General features: G+C 41.5%; 1 protein-coding gene across 5 annotated transcripts in view; it reads right to left on the bottom strand.

The window, feature by feature from the left end:
* Positions 1-4,226: 4,226 nt before the first annotated feature.
* Positions 4,227-22,465, bottom strand: part of bnc2 (basonuclin zinc finger protein 2) — a 151,661-nt gene continuing 133,422 nt past the window's right edge. For 4 of the 5 annotated variants that reach the window (XM_068321581.1, XM_068321583.1, XM_068321582.1 and 1 more), the window contains 2 exons: positions 16,104-18,514; positions 4,227-9,817 (listed from right to left, as the gene is read on the bottom strand). In XM_068321581.1, coding sequence (XP_068177682.1) covers positions 9,001-9,817; positions 16,104-18,514 — 3,228 coding nt within the window. In that variant the 3' untranslated portion in view covers positions 4,227-9,000. Of the gene's footprint in view, positions 9,818-10,860; positions 10,935-16,103; positions 18,515-22,465 lie in introns of all 5 variants that reach the window. The other variant, XM_068321585.1, reaches the window with a different exon arrangement.

Below are 22,465 nucleotides of genomic sequence, written 5' to 3'. Positions count from 1 at the left end.
CTGCTACTGTTGTCGATAAACCCTTCCTCTCCAATCCATCATCTGTAAAATAAACACAGGCTGCCCCCACCTGTGCCTGACTCGGAGGGGTGAGGGCCCGTTAACCTTCTCACACAGGCCACCGCTCGGGCTGCAGATTCCCCGCCTCTCTGTTTAGATTATTTCCGCAGAGGCGGGTGACTCTCTTGTGTCACTGATAAGAGCGCAGTAGGGTGGTGGCAAGAGGGTCAAACCACAAGGAGAATAAAAACTCAGGAAAATACAGGAAAATATCTTTATCCCCTGGAAAAAAAAAAGAAAGTGTTTTCCCCCCAAACTTCTTCACCATGGCACAAGGCTATTACACTGATAGAAATTCATTTCCCACCTTGATAGTCTGGCCCTGCGTACGCAAGGGGCCAGAGTCTTAGCCACATCTCAAGCTAATTTACAAAGATCCCGAATTATGCTCTTATCTTGGGCTTTAAAGGTTGTAAGGTTGATTAACAAGGCTCTGTCCTGTTTATCAGTTTGGGGCTGGGTGTGGAAAATAGCCTGCGATAAGTGCACAGACCATTAAACATTCTATTTCCCCTAATATTTGTCGGCAACCATCTGCTTAACTGATCTCCCTTCACTTTAATTAAAAGGGATTCCCGTCTTGTTGGGGTCATTATGTGCTGGCGGACGCCAGGAGAGGGGTTTGTGATGAGTTCAGCGTTCCCTCTGTCCCTGGGTTGCCAGAGGGCTTTTTTTTTTTTCAACCTCCCTTCCACCCTCTTCTGAGTTAACCCCTTCCTGTTCTTCCGTACTCCCACCTGGTTATTTAGCAGGTGATGCAGACTGAAGAGACCAGCTATTCTAAAAAGAGAGCTTATTCAGAATGAACCAGTGCAAACTTTTTGTCTTTACTAGCGAAGTGTGTAGATATTCATGTGATTTCCCACAACCCAGTGGCATGAGACTCTGGCTGTAATGGTTTGATTTGCCCAACACTAGTTGGATCGATACGGCTGTTTACAGTTTTTCCCTCTCACATCCCTTTTGTCTTTTTTCTAATTTAGTGTTCCCAAACCATGGACAGGGGTCTGCGTCTGTCTGCTGTGCTTGCATCTTTGCCCTCCTCCCCATTCTCCATCACTGCCCATTGATGTTTTTTTTTTTCCGTCTCCCCTTCCTCTCTCTTTCCTTGGTTGGTCTTGGAAAAAGAGCTGCATGCCTCCACACTTCTGGACAAGACTGATGGCTCGTCAATAGCATTCGCCAGCACTGCAGCCCTCACTGGTGTAGAACCAAATCAATAACGCCCAGTAAAAAGTCGTACACGTGCATGTGGTCCATCCAAGCTGAGGCTCGTGTTGCCACGGACGACTTTTTATAAGAATTCAAAAGTCATCATCTATTTCATTTAATTTCATTCCCTCAGCAATTCGTTTACATTGTGCTTTGGCTGACAGTTTTCCAGTCTCTTTTAGTATAATAGAGTAATGCACCCTTCTGAAAATTGAAAGAAATACCTCTGTTCATCGTTACGTTGAATATGTAAATTTCAATTTCTAAGATCTGCAATAAAGAATGAGATATACAGTCTTTCCTCCTCTTTCCTTCTAAGTTCTGTCTAATTTACTTTCCAATTATAGAATGCAATTACTATCAGTTAGTGCTCAATGGAAATTGATTTCTGACCTCGATGCAGTGGCTCAATGGTGTATGCATGTGCTTAAATTTAATATAAATGTATTAACAGGACAATTTTCACAATCAGAAATACCTTCTTTTTTTTAAAATTCAGGTACGGTTGCAAAAAGAATGACATTGTTGTAACAGGTCAGCTGTTTGGCCTCTGGTATTTCTGCATGGATATTATTCACCAAACTATGAAGTAGTTTGAATTTAGTTTCATGAACTTAAAATGTCAAAGATGTCTTTGCTTTGCCTCTTTGCCCAACTGTAAAATTAGCTACTTGTTAAACAGGGACAGAAACTCAGAACCCACTGATACATTATTAATTCTTGATATTAAATTAAATACTATTAAATTATTATAAAATTGACTGCTGGGTGAGCTAGGCTGTTTTTAAACGAGAGTGAGAGAGGAGCGCAATGTGCTGCCGATCCATCAGTTTAACTCCACACAATTGTTCTGTATACATTTAAGGTGACTTTCATGTAAGACTATAATTTTTTACCCACAGTACATCTTCATTGCTTTTTCTAGATTTTGCTAGTATCAAAATGCATTCAGTGCTACCTGAAATTTCATGACTTCATCCCCATTCCACACACTGCAACACACATTCTACGCACTGATACACACGTTCTGCACAATGCTACACACATTCTACGCAGCTGCAAAATAAATGATTCTGATTCCTCACTTTTGAATCTTTTAATATATTTATGTATCTGCATCGTAGCAACGCAGATTTATAAATGCAAATTTAATTTAACGAAGGGCTGATTAGTTTGTTAGACTCACTGACTATGCCTCAGCTGCAGCTGTGTCATCTGATGTCTCAGCTCATTGTCACCTTCTGCTAGATCCTTTTTAACCCCAGCATTTGTTAGATTTGCATTGGAAATGGTTCCATCTGACAGCACTGGTTTCTCTCCACGGTCAGAAGACATGCAAAACCGCTAGAGGTACATGCTACTTGCTGCTGAAACACTTTGCAGGCACTATTGCCACTCATTTGAATTTTAGGATTTTTGTCTTGCAACCCCTTTCAACCTCTTGAGTTTTGCTGACATCTGTGGCTGGAAAAGAGAGATGTGTCGGATTAATTTCTCCATTGCACTTGTAAATATTCAGGTGAATGTACGGCAGCGATTTGCAGATTTTTCCCTCAATATTCTGATCTGTACGTTTACTTAACTCAAATAACTATAATAATCTGAAAGCTTATTGCACGGTAAACCCGATGTTCCTCAGCTGCTTTGGAAACTTCATTCACAAACCAAACATTTTAACTTAAACATTGAAGTGCTGATGGACATCTTTGCCCTGTCAGCCTCTCTACCCCTGGCAGCACCCTCTTCCAGGGCAGACACAACAAAGCTGGCTCTGGCTGTCTGTTTCTCCGGCTGTTTGTCTCTATGTATGTATTTTCTGACAGCAAAAAGCTCTGCTTCTCAAAGGTCAGCGAAGGGCCAGTTTGTTTGTCAGGCCAATCAATGGCCTACCGCCGTTAGGAAGATGCTCATTTATGCAGGGGGGAAGTCAGTCTAGTGGAGGGCAGCGTCCAGCATCTCCATAATGGAATGGACTGTGTGTGTGTTTGTGTGCATGTGGTTATGTGTGTTTAAAGTGGTTGAGTCGGCAGGGGTATCTGTATAAAGGAGTTGGTGTCTTTTACCATTCCTGCATATAATCAATACCTCCCATTGCTATAATTCCGCACGTGTGTGTTCGTGCACGCGCCTGTGTGTGTGTAGTGCAGTTATCAGCAGTGACAGTGGATCAAGGAACTGACGTGCGACAAAGCAGCGGTGTCTAATTCAAGGACAGTGCGGCCCGTGTCACTCCTTCACTTCACAGAGGGGAGGGAGGAGGCATTATGTTCCTGTTGGTTACCAGAGCAAACATGACATCGCTGCTGGAGCTCATATCAATTTGTAATTTGACCCCAAGACACAGCAAATGATGTCAGCACCGGTTGCTTTTTGCACAAACGACTCCACATATTTGTGTCCACTGTCAGTTTCTGTCGTCAGTTTCACCTTTTCACCATTTCTGTTCAATCTGTGGGTTTTTAATTGGTACAAAACTATTTTATATACATTTAGAGACATATATTTTCTATATTCTCATATATTCTTCTTCTTAACAGAGCATTCACAAGTAATTTAATTTCAGTTTACAATCAGACAAAGCTGCTGTATGTCCTTTCTTACATTGTTCAGTGACCATCTTACTAATTTGCTAAGACCAGCAGCACCTTCTACTCATGCCAGTACATCTTTTAATAAGTCTATTAATCTAATCGTCCACTAATTGGTCAAGATAGCCTTTTCCCTAGTGATTTTTATCATAGGGTAATTAAAGAGGCCAGCAAAACCCACTGAAATCAGAGTCTCATTGAAATTGCTTGATTGACACCATTCTGGGGCTATATTTAATTTTTTTTCTTACCATATAGAGAATATTGGAGGTTATTTCAAAACATTTAACTTGAATAAAATTTACCATTTATTGATGACTTACAAGCCCCAGACCGTTCATATAGAAATAATATGTGCTAACAAAATGCCAGTGACTGATAAATCTTTAATATAAAAATTGTACAAGAATTCTGATACAAATTACAAGAGGTATTTGGACAAAATATGAATAAAATTCCATTTACATCCCAAAACCCTTATGCATTTTATGCAAAAAAAAAGAAACAACCCAAAACATAGACAGTTATGATACAGAAACAAATACAAGAAAAGCAAAAAAAAAAAAAAGGACAGAAAAAGGAAACAAGAGTCTTTTTAGAAAGAGGACCATTTTTTTTCTCCTGTCTGAAAATGGAAACACCTGTTTAGGTAACATACAGTATTCATGAGGCTTCCAAATCACTATTTTGACACCCAAGTGTTGTTGTTTGTCGCGCAACTATGAAGCCATGCAATGCTGTCGAGTGCCGGTGCCATAACACAGGCTTTTTAAGACACGGACATGAATGCATTGAATACACAAGTAACACGAGTAATTAAATGCAAATAAAAATCTAAACTCACCAGGTCTTTAAGCTTATTTATATTAAGACTGTAAAATATAATTGGCACAATAGAAAACATTATATGAATTTACATTTTTTTCTCCTTAGGATCATTGACATTTCACAGGTTCCAGTTCAATTTAATGAGGGTATTTTTATTAATGAACATAATGCATCTATGACGCAGCATCTATACAAACCCACGCATGTGTATATTTTATCTTCTCTCAGCATATTACTATGTAATGTCCCATCAAACATTTTTTTCTCTTGGGCTACTTTAACAGGACAGAGTAGCATAGCGTGTCCCCTCTCGTCCTCTCTGTTGACACCCTGTGTGTTCAACCACTCACTCTGTAACGTGAACAAAACGGACAGTGATTAGCAGGTCAGAAGCTTCAAATCCTTTCCAATCTCCTTCCCACTTTCCATGCGATACAGAATCACTGAATAATTGATGCCTGTAGGTTCTTTAATCAAATGCTAAAAATTCTCTCCAGTGGTGTGGACCAAAGAGGAACCCTGATCTACGTGTTCCTGTGAATTTCCTGTCGCTCGGTAGTAAAAAACACCAAGGTCCTTTGAGACTTAAAAAAAAAAAAAGGCAAAAAATTGGATTAGGGTCTTTTTCAGAAGGGAGATGGGAATTGATGGTTATTTCTCAGAGGATAAGACAGTGTCAGGAAAAGGGGTGGAAATGTGAGGTGTGCTTGATCGCTCTCCAGCAGGCAATCAGGGAGAAGCTGGAGATGAGTCCTGGGGAGTCGTGGCCCTGCTGTTCTCCTGCTCTCTCCTCCTCCCTCTTGTTAAGTGACCGCCACAAGGCAGCCAGTCCATTTTCTAAGCTCAATGCCTTTCTGCCATTACACCTTTCTCTGCCCAGCTATACTGCTGGCCGCTTGAATGTTTTTTCAGCTCTCTTTCCAGCCTCATGCGGCTCTGAGCTTTGCTGGCATGACCAGCACAATGCAGGTCTCAGAAGCAGCCCGCAGGAGGTGGGAGAAGGGTGTTCGTAACATAATCTCTTCTATGATATTCAGTACACTTCTGGGGAGGTCATGAACCGCAGCTGCTGCTTGAGACGCAGAGAAACAGGACATAAAGAATTTGTTGGAATCTATGAAAAAAAAAAGCCAAGTTTGAAAACTTGAAAAACTTCTTTTTCAGATCAAGAAGGGCAAAGGAGCTGAGGATGCTGAGCAGAGCACATTTGTATTAAAATAAAATTGATATATTATATGGGTACCTATAGCTCAATTAGCTTTTTAGGGTTCAAATCAGTTTATGAGATTGCTTTTTTACTCTTAATTAATCACTGTTATGTATAATATCTAATAATTTATTAGCTGTTGCATGTGTTCAAATATTGAAATAATACATTGATTTATAAGAGCTTTGGGCTTAGACTAGGCTAACTTTCTCGGTGGCAGCTATGATATTAATTCTAGGTGGAGAGCATCGTTTCCTGCACTGAGGATACTTCCATCACCAGAAGTTAACAAGTCATCTAGTTCTTGTCATCTTTCTGGCCTGTAAGTATGAAGCATATGTGAGTGTGTGTCACTCCTCTGTGTGCGTCTGAATGGTTGTGTGTTAGAGAGACAGCTGTCAGCAGGGTTCCTCGACTAGCACTTTTTTTTTCTTCTTTTTTTTTCCCAGACACATTAAGCGCCGGGGGGATTGAAGGAGTGAAGGAGGCAGCAAGCGCCTCACTGAAACCCACTCCTGGGAGAAGGCAGGGGTTTCTGTACTCAATTTTCCCTTCACTTGGGATAAACAGGCAATTACCCATCCCTTTTTCCTATGCCATGGCCATTCGGTGAACTTAAGCATACACTATTAGTGTGTGTCCCTGTAGGACCTGCGCTGTGGGGTGTGGAGGTGGGAAATGAGTGGCGGGTTGAAGCAATGGGTAAGGGTGTTGTTAAATGACTTAGTTCTGACAGACAAAGAGAAAAACTGAATGAAAGAAAGGAATTGAATTATCAGTGGCCCTGAATAAGAACTCAGCGTGCAAAGAAAATGAAAAGATGAATGGAGTTGGGCTAAATTGAATGATTAAAATTGAATTGTTCGGAGCACACAATCTTGTTCCTTCTTTTTCTCTTTCTGTCAATGTCACAGTCTTGTCAGCAACCTTGGCATCCGGCAGTGTAACGAAGTGACAAGTGAGTTATTAGACAGAAGAAGGTGGAATGACGGGGACGCCTCCAGGTAACAGAGAAGCAGCACATTTTTTAATGATCGTTGCTGTCATCCTTTCCTCCCCTGTCAGCCTTCCACCTCCGCAACCTTTCCATCAGCCTCAGCTCTCTCGCGCTCTTTCTGTCTCTTTCTCTCTGCTGTTCATCTCTTGAGACGAGAGGACTGAAAACTTCAGGTGTTGTATTTAAAATATTTTGCTAGAATAGGTTATGTCTACATTTTAAAATGGCTTAAATTTGAAACAAATGGAACGCAACACTGTTATGGTTGTAGAGTGTTGTAAACGCTGCAAAGCACGCCACATAACACTGCATATTTTTTTTCTCCAATGTGTGTAGCACCAGTCAAGTAAGAGAAGATCGCCTTGTACAGTAATACATGACACTGCTAGTACACTGATAAAGAATCCAAACTGAGGAACAATCTCTATCTTTTGCCCTTTTTTTTTTTTTTTTACACAAAATATTCTCACACTGGACAAAACATCTCTATGAAGATACACCACCCACCAATAAATACCCCTTCCCTTGGTAATTTTTGCCCAGCAATTGGAAATACACCTGTATATGTACCATGAGACAGTCATGGACATGTTTAAAATTTTTACGACCAATGGTGGCATATTTCTTATACGCCATCACCAAATGTATCACAGGAAAAGATTTAAGACTTAAGTGCATAATATTTATCCAATGGGACACAATTTAAGTACACGGTAACACTGACAGGGTTTTTCTTAAGTGAACACTTTTTTGGTCATAGTAGAAGGAACCATTATTCATCTTTTTCAGATGTATTGAAATCTACACCCTCTATAAGAACAACCTCAATTTCTAACGTTGTTTGACAATTACACTAATGTCATGCTTTCCACAGACTACCCCACTAAGCTTTTAGTTTTAATTGTGATGATAACTTTGAACCATATACAAATTGCTCCTTAAAAAAGAGGAGGACAGATATGTGACACAACAGCAGTTTGTATTCAAATTTGAAGTAAAAGTATTTTGCAACCATTTCTTGAAATGTGATTTGGTGATGGGGCAGATTTCAGGTTTTGTTCTAGGAGGCAAGATTTTTTTTCCAATGTGAAACTGTGTTTGAAACTGAGCAAGTGCAAAAACAAACTGATATTCTGAAAGTACTGTAATTTCCCTTGGCACTCTAGCCATCACTGACCCCCAAACAACACCTAAACTTACTTGCAAAAGTCCTCATTATAATAATATTACACATCCCCTTGTATAGATGCAAAGTGCAAAAACTGAATTGGTATAATAAAGCTCAAAAATAAAACAGACAAAAAGAGAAACAATAGAAATACAGAGAATGATATCAGTGTAGGAGCCTAAAAAAGCATGCTGACAACCTTTGAATATCTAACAAGTAGATAAAACAAGCCACATGATACTCTTTTTTTCCAAGGACTCAGTTTAAAATGTGTTTTTGAAGCTAACATAAATGAGTCAAGATAGTAAGATGCTACCTCTGTCTTGCCTATAGCTGGAAGTATTGTACTTGACTGTAACATAAATCCATAAAGAGAGAGAAAAAAGAAGCAAACAACTATCAACACAATTCCTTTACACCAAAAGTCTCTTGGAACATTATTTACAAATGAAGCTGTCATGCTTTCGTAAGGGGTTCGTTTAAAAGCTATCATTACACAAATACAACAAGAAGATTTTCTTTTTTTTTTTCTTCATCAATACTATTATTTCTGCAGGCAAAGTCACAAATGAGAGTCCAAATAGATTCTTTGGAGATGAACATATAGAAACAAAGTGGGGAGACCTTTGAAAGGAAAGATGGAGGGGCTTATGACAAAAACAACCAGAGCAAACTCCATGCTCAAGAGTACCATCTTGTTCTTCCAAAGACAGGAAAGTCAAAGATCACAATAAAAAATTGTATTTAGAGTTGGTGAATTATATAGAGGGACAGAAATGTCTTGCAATGATTTACAGAGGACAGGCAGGAGGCATACAGGCATGTAGCTTGTATCTGATGGCCCAAGACTGGTGTGAAACGCTAATCTGAGGAGGAATAAGGATGAGGAACAAAGGGAAGAGTGGGCAGACTCATAGCAGGATGAATAACAAGTCATAATTTAGTCTATTATTGTGGAGAAGGGCATGTTTTTATGGAGGTTTGGGTTCTGAGAGTGTCGGTTGCGGCTGCGCACGGAGCTGAACACCATGTTACAACCGGGGATTTTGCACTTGTGCATTTCGCGCAGGTGCACAGTCTTGTAGTGCACTCGCAGGGTCCCTTTGTTGCTGTACATTTTGTGGCAGATACTACAGGGGATCCCACCACAGGAATTAACCCCAGCGGAGGCGAGAAGGAATGGCGACGAGGACGGTTCTAACCTCTCACCATGTTTTCCTCCTCTAAGTTCTCCAGTCTCATCCCGATGCCCAATTTCACCCTGCCTGCCTGCACGCTGGGAAAAGTCCTCCCCCTCACTGTTGCCCTCCTCCTCATCCTCTTCTCCTTCCTCCTCCTCCAGGTCGTCCAATAGGATGCCTTCGTCGCTGACCTCATCTGACTCATGTGAGGAGTGGATACTGCTGCTTGATTGAACACTGGATGTGGTGCTCAGGTCCAATACCATGTAGTCCTCTGGCTGGCCCCGGGAGAAGCCGTTGATGTGGTGGTTTTTAAGATTCGGATTTAGAAAGTGGTGGGGATACTCGATGCCTGTGGGGGAGCAAAGACTGTGGTTCAGGCCAATAGGCCCAAGGCTGCCGCCTCCGATGCCTATCCCGGATGTAGGGTCCAAGCCCATGTGGTGCCCAGTGTAGATCTTGGCCAGTAGCTCGGCGCGCAGGTCCTTGGGCAGTGGCGTGAGTTGGGGTTCCAGGACAATGTCGTCCAGCTCTTTCGTCAGCAGTTTGCGGTGCAGGTTGATGTTGGAACTGTGCCTAATGTGAGAAGACAATCAGAGATGTGCATCAGAATGCTGTCAGAATATAAGGAATGTGGATTACCACCCAAATACAAAATAACCACACAGTTTCAGGAAATGCATTTCTACTTGTAATAATTTAGTTATCTTTCGTTTGTTAAACGGTTCCAGGCTACTGAGTTTCAACATGTAAATCCATTACATATGCAGTCGTTGTTACCTTCAGTGAAGGTACGCCATCGCTAAAGACAGAAGTTTTCCTCACTCTAAGATAGCACAGAGGGTGAGCATCCTGCTAGTGTTTATCTCTGTCAGCATGTCTGCACTGCAGAGCCCTCAAATCCAATAGACTCTGACTCAATTAAATACTCCACCATATTGAATGGGAGTTTATCAATTGATTCGAGCTGTGGTAATGTGATAATCGAGGGGAACTGGATAGCATATTAGCACTAGGCCCTGACAGCATTACTGCATTTGTTCCCTATTGGAGGTGGCTTAATCGAGCACCTCATTGAACATGTCTTTATGTAGCCCTGGATTTAATTAAGATGGGCATTTTTTGCCAAATACAAGACAAACTGTATCACACGGTCTGCTACAGCTAATGAAATAAGTAACAAGTGCCATGCTTAAGCCGAGACATGGTTAGTGACGTAGTCAGTTAGCATACAAAGCCATGCTAGAGATGCAAGGTGAAATGGGCTTGAAAAATCTAATTCAAAGCTTTTTCACTCCAATTTCACGGTTGCCAAGCTATAAAACAAGGGGACCCACTGCACACACGTCAAAACAAAACTGTGTAACACAGAAAGGAAACTTAAGCAACTAATGGCCGATGTCAGATGCGACATACAGACAGCCCATTCCTCTCAAGTTAGCAGTTACATCAAAAAATAATACAATAAAAACACTTAGTGCCTTTAAAGTGAAGGGTTTCCATGCAGGGAAGGCACATGTGTGTAAAAAACTTTGTAAAAACAAAAAAAGCAAATAAAAGAAAACGGCATCCTTGGCAGGACGGGCGACAATGGAGTCACAATGGATAGTAGAGCTTACCAGCAGTGGCAGGGTTGATGCAGTCAAAAAGGGTCCCTTTCCTTTAATTATTTACTTCCCTATCCGACATTGTCCTGCAAGAGGTAAACATACATTCAATGGAGGGACCCTTTTCTGTGAACCAGGCAAACAGGAGCCCGTCCACTCGAGCATCGTCAGCATTGGAGGAGAAAGAGCGTGGCAAATTGATTGGCTGTGGCTGTCACTGAATTTGTGACAGCATGTGCTGTTTGTATGTGTGAGTGAAAACAGAAAGTATACCACTTCCATACAGTGGGGCTTCGATCAAAAGGACTACATGAATCCTTTGTTCTTTTTTTTTTTATTCTTTCATAGTACAGTTGTATCCATATGGTGTTAGCATATGGCTCAAGCATGTGAGTCATGATTCAGTGTCTCTGGTGTTGTGACCCTCTCTAGTCGAATACATGTGTTGGTACTTGGCTGTGAGAGTGTTTCAACGCAGTCTTGGATATGCATGAAGTTATTTTTGGTATATATTAGGTCAGTTTTTGCAGGGAGCGTAAAGGAAAGATCATTTCTCAATTAAAGCTGAACTCAGGATGCTGTTGATGATGCTCAGGTAGTCAGGTCCTTTGCAACATGTCTCCATCTCTATAACAACACCTTCTCACTGCTAATAAGCTCTAAGTTTACCATGGCTATCTCAGTTTTAGATATTAAAGTCACACATGCTAAATATCATGCAGTAAGTAGTTTTTGCTATAGTTACTGAAGGCATTTGAAATACTCACACAACATGGTTAGAATATTAATAAAATGGATTCACATTTAAAATGACACTTATCCTTAAAACACTATTTCAAAAATACACAAAAATAAAATAAATGGAAGAAAAAAAATCACTTTATCACATGTCGTCTCTAACTCATCCTAACTATCTAACAATCCAGGCTTTAAGAAGAGCAGAAGAGACCAGGGTGTGATCATTTTGGGTAAGCATTCAAAATAAAGTCACCTGAAGCTACATAGTGGACATAAAGCAAGCATCCTTTCATTTATCAAGTCCACACTTTCTGCCTTCCCACTCCCCTCCATTCCACTTCTGTCATCTTTCCTCCTCCATACGCAAATCCTTAGTGTGCCCCATCTTCCCTCATCTCTACCTTTTTGTTGGCATTTAATGTGGCTTGCAAACCAATTTAACCATCTCATCTTTGCCCAAACGACGGGGGAGGCCTCTCAAGAGCCCATGTATTGCTATGCAGAGGAGGTATAGAGTGATAGCGTCCCTGTCTCAACTGCGTTAATCATATTTATCTTTTGTCTTGCCGTTGTGTTTGTGTCAGCATATGCGTGTGTGCCAGTGTGTGTGTGTGTGTGTGTGTGTGTACGTGTTCATTGCGTAAATGACTCATAATGTGTCAATAAGATGGAAGGCTGAGTGTTTTTAAACTGAGACAAGTCGTGCTTTATCTCTCCTGTCATTTTGAATTGTGTTGTTGAGCTGCTGGCCTTATTCTAGTGGTTTTGGAGTTATTACTTTGAATTTTTCAAAAACTTAAAGACCTTTAAATAAACGATTTGCAACATTTCTTGCTCAACTAGTATTCAGTTTGAGATCTCTGTAAACATCCGTCTAAATGTTTTTGTTAAATTTAACTTTGGAACAATTCTAAATTTCTGTACAATACATTACAATTAAGCTGTCAATGATCATTTAAATGTATTGTAATGATGAAGGCTTCTGAGTCTAGAGGATTTTATAAAGTAGATGATGTTTGTTAACCTATTCTGTCTTTGAGCGGCAAACTGTTTGTTGATTAGACGGGAGCAGAGAGCCCATCCTGCAGCTGTGGAGCCGGGCCCACATGCCGTGAGGGGACCGGGGGAGACAGAGTGGGGAAGGAGTGAGGAGGAAAGAGACTTTCCAACATAATTAACCTTCACTCTCTCCATTTGCTGCTGCTCATGCTGGGACCATGGGCTGTGCACTGCTGCACCATGGGAAACATGGAAGAGAGAGGACACCTACTTGCTACAGCAACATAGGAGTGGGTTCAAATATCTGAGTGAAGGTTAAAAAAAAAAGACAAGTGGGTCAGGCTGACAAAAAGGAGATGAGTAAGGAAAGTCTCATCAGATTTAAAAAATATGATTAACAAGGCCAATAATGGCGATGATTGCTGGTACGCCGGTCTTTCCAGCAGTTAATCATGCAGCTTCTTCAACACTTCTGCCGACGCTGCTTGCTCCCCACAATAAATATGCAATCATTTACCTCCGTGCAGCAGGCAGCTGGGAGGCTGGGAGAAAACACCCCACTGTAAAACCACACACACACACACAAGCACGCACGCACGCACACACACACACACACACACACACACACACACACACACACACACACACACACACACACACACACACACACACACTCCTATATTGGTCTCTGTTTAACAATCAAAAACACACACATTACATGCTTGCTCAAGGGCACATTAAATTATCCCTTCCTGATTCCTGGGGGTGTGTGTGTATGCAGAATTCATGTGCACTAATTTCTGTGTGTTCATTCGAGTGTGTGGAATCCTCCAGTCTTAGGCAGAGATCTGCATGCACACTGATTTTACTTCGTAGCAACACATCAGCAGCGTGTCCCACTCTGACTATGTCATCGGTTCTCTCTTTTACTTCTCGGTAGATCACCTGACCTCTCGTCTGTATTCTTCTTCTCTTTGATGCAGGACCGGTGTGACGGTGTGTTTACGTGTTTTTGGCTTGTGAGTCGGTCGATGGAATGATCAGATATGGAGGCGTTCCGACTTCCTTATCAATAGATGGCAATAGATGCTTGAGAGGTTATGAGAAGAGGAAACCAGGCTGTTCTTACAGGCAGTTAATTTAGTTGAAATTATTGAGCTGTAAAAACAGCAGTAAATAATTACACGTTTACCGTCTTGTGATCATTCTTCTAATGTTAAATAGGAAGTGATGGTTTTATCCTTTCTTTTGAACATCATTAATCATTATTGCCATCATTCTTCGAAAGAAAAACAAATTTTAAAAAAATAAAAAATCTTGACCTATCTAATTTACTATATATAAACATTTGAAACATTAGTTTCTTAAAATATGTTCATATGTACACTTGATCTTATTGGGGAAAATGTTTTTACAAAAACAACCAAATCGCATTTTCATTTTATTGCTACCATTAGACTCAAATGTATATTATGTCATTAGAGGATTATCAGGGGATAGATGATGATTTGATGGGAGAGCTTGTGAGTTGACTCGGCTCAAATCTACGGGATTCCTCTATCCTTCTTTTTGTTGTTTTGTTCCCTGTTTGAACAAGTGGCAGAGAAATATGTTCCATATGCCTCTAGGAATTTAGCCCCCACTGAGAGTATGGAATCAATAGTGTTCTTAGGTCTCACCCAGAGCTATACTGTATCAAAGATGGTTTATATTCACAGCAGCAATTGTCCCTCTTTGCTGCATACTTATCTCCACCTTCCATATGTTCTGTAAATTTTCATGTGTTTGAATGGTGTTATACACGTTGTTTTCTTTCTTGTCATGCAGCTGAACTGTCGCACACTTTCAAGCCGATAGAAATGTTCATGTGGAGGTGTAACGTTTTGGCTGTGTGAACCCTTCGCTTTACCATGGGATCTATCATGGGATCGTGACAGCTGATTCCAGTATGAGGGTACTAAAACGAAGTACTAAACATTCTGATTCACGGTATCCACCTCAGCAACAATAAAAATCTGAGCAATATCTGCTAATTACCAGTGGCAATTTACTCTTAGGTGTAATTCTTCTCTACTGCTGAAATGTTTTATCCTACTGAATTCCCTTATTTCTGTGCAGCGGAGCTCTCTTTTTGCAATTTAAAAGTTCAGGTAAAGCAGTTAATTGTTTTTCCAACAACTGATTTAAGCATTAGGAGACCAATAACAATTAGATAAACATACACAAACCTGTTTTCTATTCCTGCATTTTCTTGTTGCAGGTCAGTGTGTATATTTTTGCCAGTACATGTTATGTGACAAATTCTTATTTGTCAAGAGTGGTTTAGTTACTAACCACCGCACTAACGCTAACTGCTCTGCTGTCCGTGTCCCCCAACCCAAAGAAATTCTGGCAAAGTCCTATCTGGATGTTACATCATAATAATAATGACAAAGAGTAGTGATAGGAATAGATGCCACAAAAAAATTACATTTAAAATAGATTTGGGGGCAAAGAGGAGTAAGGTGTTTGGACAAAGAGAGATAGTAGTGATTGAGGAAGAGTTCAGAGCCATTGGAAACAAAACATTTACATCTGTGGAGATTTGTTTTCTTATTAGAAACATGCAGTATGTGGAAATCTGACCCATCCATAAACGAAAGTGTCAATTGTCACAGATGTTAAAAAGATAAAAAGGAAAAGAACAAAGACAAAAAGTGGATAGTTTTTTTTCTTTTTTTTTCTTTCTAATTTTCAGCTATATCTAAAACATTCGGAAAGGGCTTTAATGCGGGTCAGAAAACCATTTAATTCTACTCCCATGTCCCTATCTGTATTCCATGAAGGAGACTTCGGAAGCCATGGGCACTTAGGAGCACATGTTCCTCCAACATGTTACGGCACCGACCTCGTGCCGCTGCTGCTACAGAATGCTGTATATTAATTTGAGTTAATTTGAGGGAGTGCTAACAAGCCCAGGTGAGCATGGCTCAGATCACCTCCTAATGCGCTAATAAATGCAGTGGCTTGACAAACAGCTGTCTTGGTTAATGTATGCACCTTCACCTCCCTGTGACAAGGCGAGGTACTGAGGGCAGGTAAACAACACGCCGCTGCTTCAGGGTTGATGGCTCCAGCCTAGTCCCTGTTTCATGTGTGCGTATGTGTTTCTCATCCTGACGCCCTACTCTTCTGAACTATGACTTGACAAGCAGCAGATGTCTCTGAATCAATTTAGCGCTGAATGAGACAACATCTGTTAAGTGACAGCCTATTCGTTTAAATGTCATACAGTATGAAATACTGCAGCAAAAATCTTTATTCACATGAAATACAGCGACATCGTCTTGCAAACCCGATGATATTTCTTGAACTGCTTTACACGGTCTTCATAAAACTGTACAACCCTCACAAGTAATGGTACAATTATTTGATTTATATGTTGCTATATTTTAGATGATATGATAACGGTTGGACCTACCTGCAACTTGCTATTACACAGAAATGAAATGGTTACACTACCAAGTTCTGGCACTAACCTGTCTCGGCTCCTCCTTGAAGGGAAGGCAGCATTGCAGCCAGCCACAGTGCACACATGCATCTCCTTGAGGTGCACATTCTTGTAGTGCAGTTTCATGCTATAGGAGCTCTTGAAGCTTTTCTTACACACATAACAAATCTTGGGGTCAGGACTTGAGCATGGGTCTCCATCTGGTGATTGAGAAGAAGGGAATTTGGGCGGGCTGGCTCCATAGCCCATCGAAGAGATGAAGCTCTCGTGCAGAGCGGCCATGCTTGCAGCAGCAGCAGCAGCTGCAGCCATGCCTCCATTGTAGAGGCCATACTGACCCATACAGAACATGTCATAAGTTGGATCACTGAGTTCTTCTTTGATCTTCACAGGGAGTTGTTGGGGGGAAGGTGAGGAATGATCCTTCCCTTCGATGTCCTTTGTCAAATGGGCTTCTTCACCAGCCTCATCATCCTGTTCTTTGTCTAGACTTCCTCTACTACTCATGTGCTTTTGCTGTTCTTCCACATCTATCATCTCATCACGGTAGAACATCTTTGAATCAGAGGTTTCAGACTCGTTCTCAAAATCTCTCTCATGGTCTTGGTCCTCCGAGGTAAAGCTGCCCATACAACGTAGCTCACCAGATCCTTGAAGATCATTTCCACCTCTGCTATCACTACCAGTTCCTTCTCGACATTCATCTTCACTTTGCCTCATCATGCCTCTCAGTGCTAGGCCAGGGCTCATCTCATCCTGGGAAGGGGACTGTTGCCCACTGCCACCGCTGTGGTTCCCAGTACCACAGCCACTGTTGTTGTTGCAGTTACCATTCATTTTGATACTGTTGTGAAGAAGAGATGGCTGGTGATGGTTGTGATTATGGTGAAGGTTGTCATTGTCATCATCATCCTTGTCATCATATTCATCCGCCACATCAATTACTTCCTTCTCGATCTTTACTGGCATACTAGATTTACGAGGCTTCTTTTTTGGCGTAGGGTCCAAGCTATTAGTGGTTTTTTCATGACTGGCGCTTTGAGTATGTAGAAGGTAAGACATGGGCCCTCCCTCTGACACATGCATATTATTGTTTGAAGCCACAGCTGCAGCAGCCATGATCTGCTGTTGTTGGTCCATCAAGGTTGTACTGTTGGTGGTGGTGGGCAAGATGGGGCTGGTGGGCAGTGACACCGAAGGACTGACAAGGTCTGCAGGGGATAGTAGTGTACGATAGAATGGGGGCACTGGCTGGACTGGCTGGACTGACTTCAGGGTGGGAAACACTAGTGGGCTTTGTAGGGGTGACTGAAGCATAGGGTCTATTGGTGGAGTAGTAAAGCCCAGTGGTGGCCTCCCAGGGCTGGTGAGTGTGAAGCCACCATTCTTAGTGCTTGAGATGACTGGTGTACCGGGCGCTGAATTGCCACGAATGAGGTCCTTGTCACGGTTATTGCGAAGCATAGGCATGTGCAACCGTGGATTGGGATTGGCACTGTGGCGGTTGCGGCTGCGGAGTGAGCTGAAAACCATGTTGCAGCCCTCAATGGTACAGCGGTGTTTAATCTTCAAGTGTACAGCATTATAGTGTATCTTAAGCGTGCCTTTGTCGTAAAAGGTCTTGCCACATGAGTTGCAGCACACACGACCTTTGCGCGAGGTGGCTCCCATGCGGCGCATGCGATGCATCTTGGAGTTAAAGGAAGCATGGGAGATGCTTTTGGAGTGCTCGTCCTTTATAAAGTGATGGTGAACCTGATGATCGCTCAAGCTGTTGGGCTGTTGAGGCTGATTTTGGGACTGCTGCTGACCCTGCTGCTGTTGTTGCTGGAGCTGTGTTTGCTGTTGCTGCTGTTGTTGAGCCTGCTGGGTGGAAGGGGTTGGTGAGATGGGTGACGCTCTATTGTTGGGCTCTGTTTTGGGTTCAATGTTGTTGTTCATGGCTGCCAGGGCTCCACGACTAGGGCTCTGGCCTGTACGGAAGGGTGACAAGGACACTTCTGACTCACTGGTGTCCACCTGTTCACTGTGGTTTGGAAGGCTGGGCTCCCGGAGTCGGAGAGCAGACTGCTCCATAGGCAAGCCATTGGGGGGTAAGCCAAGCATCGGGGCAGATACTGGATTGATGTATTGGAAGGGCAGGAGAAAGGCTAAGCTATTGGGGATATTTTCAAAATGATGAATGCTGGATGGGCTACTGTTTTCCAGATGTGTCAGGAGACCAGGACTGCGAGTCCTGTTGTTACTTTCAATGAATGTCCTAATGCCGGAGTCTGTCTTGGAGGAGGGAACTGTAACTGCCTGACCTTCCTTCTCCTGAATGGCCATCAGTTCCACAATGGACTTGGTCTCACCAAACCGCAGGAACTGCTGCAGGGTGATGATCTCTTCTTCCCTGGACATGATGGTCCAGCGGTCGAGCACCTTGCCTGCAGCATCCTAGACATCCCAGAAGAGAGGGAAGACAGAAATACAAACCATTATTGATTATGCATAATCAATGCGGTCAAAGGAAAAGAAAGAGCAGGGTTAGTTTTGTAAGGGCAAGATTTTATACTCATGCAATTCAAAGGCTCCTGGACTAACAAGTAACTAACAGAGCTTTGTCGACCTTATCTCCACCCATTCGTTATCCCTCTTTGCCTTCCACTTTTCACTCATTTACTTTTCTATTAGTCAGTCCTGCAAATATGATAATTTATCACACAGTAATGAGAGTAGACAAGAGTTTAATTAAGTATTAAGCAAACATATCAAAACCACCACAGTGGGGTGACTAGCAGGTCTCTGTGACTTCCAACGTTGCTTGGATGTTAATCTGTGAGACTGACAAAAGCAGTTTTGTCAGAGATGCGAACTCTTGCTGGGACTCCCTCTGTACACAAATTGTACCCGGGGATATTTATAGTGTTGTTTGAGCCAAGAGAAAGAAAAGAACAGACCTGGATAAGAAATAAATGAAGATATTATGGAATAATTATCTCAAGCTACAATTTGTACCATGGTTAGAAGGCATTTTCTCACTGTGTTCCATCTCTAGGGTAGAAAAAATGTTTAAGTGAGAATAAGACAGCGACACTGAATGTATGAATGGATCTGGACATTCAAGAAGAACCGTGGTTGTGTTTGAGTGCATTGACAGTGTCATTGTGTATATGCTTCTCTGTAAATATAATTGGAATATTTTACAATAAATAGTCATTACTAGTTGCTATCTGCTGATGATGCATATTCAATTAATGATGTCAACATATGTAAAGTGTGAGAAAGAAAGACACAACCGTAGATTATTCATAGATCTGGAACAAGGATCTTTTCATCCTTGGAGTAAATAGTCTTGATTGGGACATTTACCCAGGTAAATATTAGCTATTATCAGCTAAAAAAGAATGAAAGTTAATGTACTTGAAAATTATCAAAAGAAAAAAAAATCTGCAAAAAGAATTTTTTCAAAGCCTCAGATTTGACTTTGCGGTTGAACTACTGAGTCTAGAGCAATTCTGTTTGTCTCTGTGCTAGACAAAACAGAACTAGAGACTGGAAGACAAAGTGTAAATACAATTCACACACTGGTTCCTGGGGGAGGAAGCGCAAGCGACATCAAGGGAGTAACACAAGCGATGACAATTAGTCACAGTGAAATAGTAACATTTCATATGTGCTCCTTGCTGCTGGCATCTATAAAAGATAAATGGCAACTCTGCCGAGTAAAAAGCTGTAAAAACCAACATCACAAAGCACAAAGGGCCTTTAAGGAGAAAACAGAAGATAAATGTTTAAAGAGCAACAGTGAAAGAGAGATAGTATAGGAGAGGCAGAAGAAATAGAGCTGAAAACAGAAAAATAAAAGTGTGAGGGGTTTCATATCAGGCCCTGAGATATACTGGAGAAATAGATTCATCTCAGATGAAACATCAATAGCCACTTGGGTATTTGTTGTTAAATATACATTAAAAAACATTTTACACTTTCATTCTGTGTGTGCTCTGGAGTTTTTGCCTGGAGGTATGACTTAAAATTCTAGCTCGGGCACTATTATTTCATAGTGCTTGGTCATCTGGGTATCAGTATTTCTATTTGATTAAATTGAAACAAAAAAAAGAAAGCAAATTAGACAGCAAATCGTTAAATAGTTCCATGACCACATTTCTTAAGAAATTGTAGTTCTAAGAAGATCTTTTTTTTTCTTTTTCTGATTGACAAAAAATTGTCTTTTATGTCATGTATTTGTACATTCTTAGTCTAAGTCACAGCAGGAAATATTCTACACAGAATTAAAGTGTATTGTTTGCTCATCAAACTGAGATTGTAATAACATTCATGAGATCACTTTCAGAAAGCAGGCAATTTTATTGGTCCCATAAATAAAAGTCTCGTCTCAAGCTTTAAGCAACATCACTGAATAACAACGCAAAAGATTTGCAAGTTTATACACGTCAGCAAGACCGCTGACCGAGGTTGCTTTCCAAACCCGCATGCAGTTATCCGGCCAAGGGGTTCAATCACTGTGCGAATCAAACATTTATTTTGCCCTCAGTGAGCCCTACCGTGTGTCTCCACTTCCCCCACTCATTAAGTCAAACAAAAGCCCAAACTCAACGACAGAGGCCAAACTTAAACCCATTAGTGTAAAGAAGCCAGCTGTCGGAGCAGGTCAGAAGTTCTGCTATGCACTGGACCCTGACTGAGAGGAGGCTATCCAAGCCCCCCTCCTTCACTGGTCAATTGAGATTTGGAGGCCAGTCAACATGTGTTCGGGCCAGTGCTGGACCTGGAGAACACAGTCGGTACAAATTAAAAAATTAAACAAATCAGGCTAGAAAAGAGTATTTTGTGATGGTGGGGGGGAAAACTTGATTGAGGTTCAACACACATGGAAACTTCTATTCTACTCTATGCTATTGGTTTTTAATGTCAAAATGTCTTTCAATAAAATACTTTCTCTGAAAAGCCACTGCTGCAGCTCATTTATCCCAACCATATTTTGCAATATATCACTTTATAGTAGCACTGTTATACTCCAGATTCAAAAGTCTGTTGCAGATGATTCTCATAAAAATTAATACACAATCGTAGAAGAGAGGCGATGCATGTGTGTTGCATTAGGAGTACAAGTGTGTGTTGTATTAGATATATCAATAGTATGGGCTGACACAGGAGTGTCATCCTTTCTACAGTAAGTCTCACAACTCCACTCCTCTGCATTAGCCTTTTGATGCTGTGAGAGAAACAAATACGCCATTAGAAGCACTTTTACAAGTAGGCACTCATCTTCCAATTAGCTTAATGTGGCCCTCTTCTCCCTATATTTTCCATTCGTGCCCCACCTCTTCTTGTACACTCCCTCCAGTAAAATCTCATTAATCCACCCCCCCCCCAGCGCTATGACATATTAGTCTGTCATTATGCATCCCAGATTCCTTTAAACAATACAGCTAAACCTCTGTTTGCTAGGTTAATGACTATTAGCCAATAATTACAGCAGAGAGACGATGGAGTACCCACTTTATCTGGTCGACAGCCTGCTGCTGTTAGTTTATTTTATCAGCCTGCCTCCACGTCTCTCTGAATTAACATAGCAATGGCTGTATTTATTCATCTCTCTGCCTCTGCAATGCATGGCTTGATTCATGGTTGTCTCTAACACTGTGGCGCTGTGTAGTGGGTGTGCAGGGGAGTATCCACCTTGCAAATTGCTGACAATGAGGTTGAGCAAATGATGGCTTTGTCATGGGCCAGGGCACCACTGTCAGTTAAAACAAATCAGGCAATTATGCAATTAGCAGGTTATGTGCCGAGCTGTATTAAGAGGCAGGATGTGCAACATTGTTAGGTTGCGTGGTGTGCATTAGGGATTAACGGTTTAACAGGTATATGCTTTCCACTAATCATCACCTGTCAAACGATGACAATGCGCACGCGGAAACAACAGCAGCTATAAAAGCATTGTATTGACCTGTGCCTGTCGACAGCAGATCAAATGAGAGGTCTCTGATCCTCATGGAGCTTGTGTCATATTGCTTCTCTGATAATTTAATTTTCATGTCGGCATACATATTGGACCGATGTGCTTTGATTCACATTAACATATTAGCAACTCAACTGATAGTACAATATCACTTGCAATAAAGAGGGTCAGTTCTCACAATAGCAAAGCAAACCATGGGAACTACATTGATTCACCAATCACCTTGCAGCGAATGTGATCTCTACCGAGCCTCCAGGGAATCCCCATTGATCTCCGGTACTGCTTTCAGATCCACTTCCTTAAAAAAAAAAACGTCTCTATCCCTGTGTTCGCCACTTCAAGGGAGGTTAAGCAGAAGTTCCTTGTGATCTGAGAAGGTCTTGAACCTTGGTGCTTCCTTTTCCATATTCTGTTTCTCTCCC

The sequence above is a fragment of the Antennarius striatus genome, chromosome 8, assembly GCF_040054535.1.
Source record: "Antennarius striatus isolate MH-2024 chromosome 8, ASM4005453v1, whole genome shotgun sequence".
Taxonomy (NCBI): Eukaryota; Metazoa; Chordata; class Actinopteri; order Lophiiformes; family Antennariidae; genus Antennarius; species Antennarius striatus.
The sequence above is the reverse complement of the archived record's forward strand: the minus strand, read 5'-3'. Positions and strand labels throughout refer to the sequence as shown.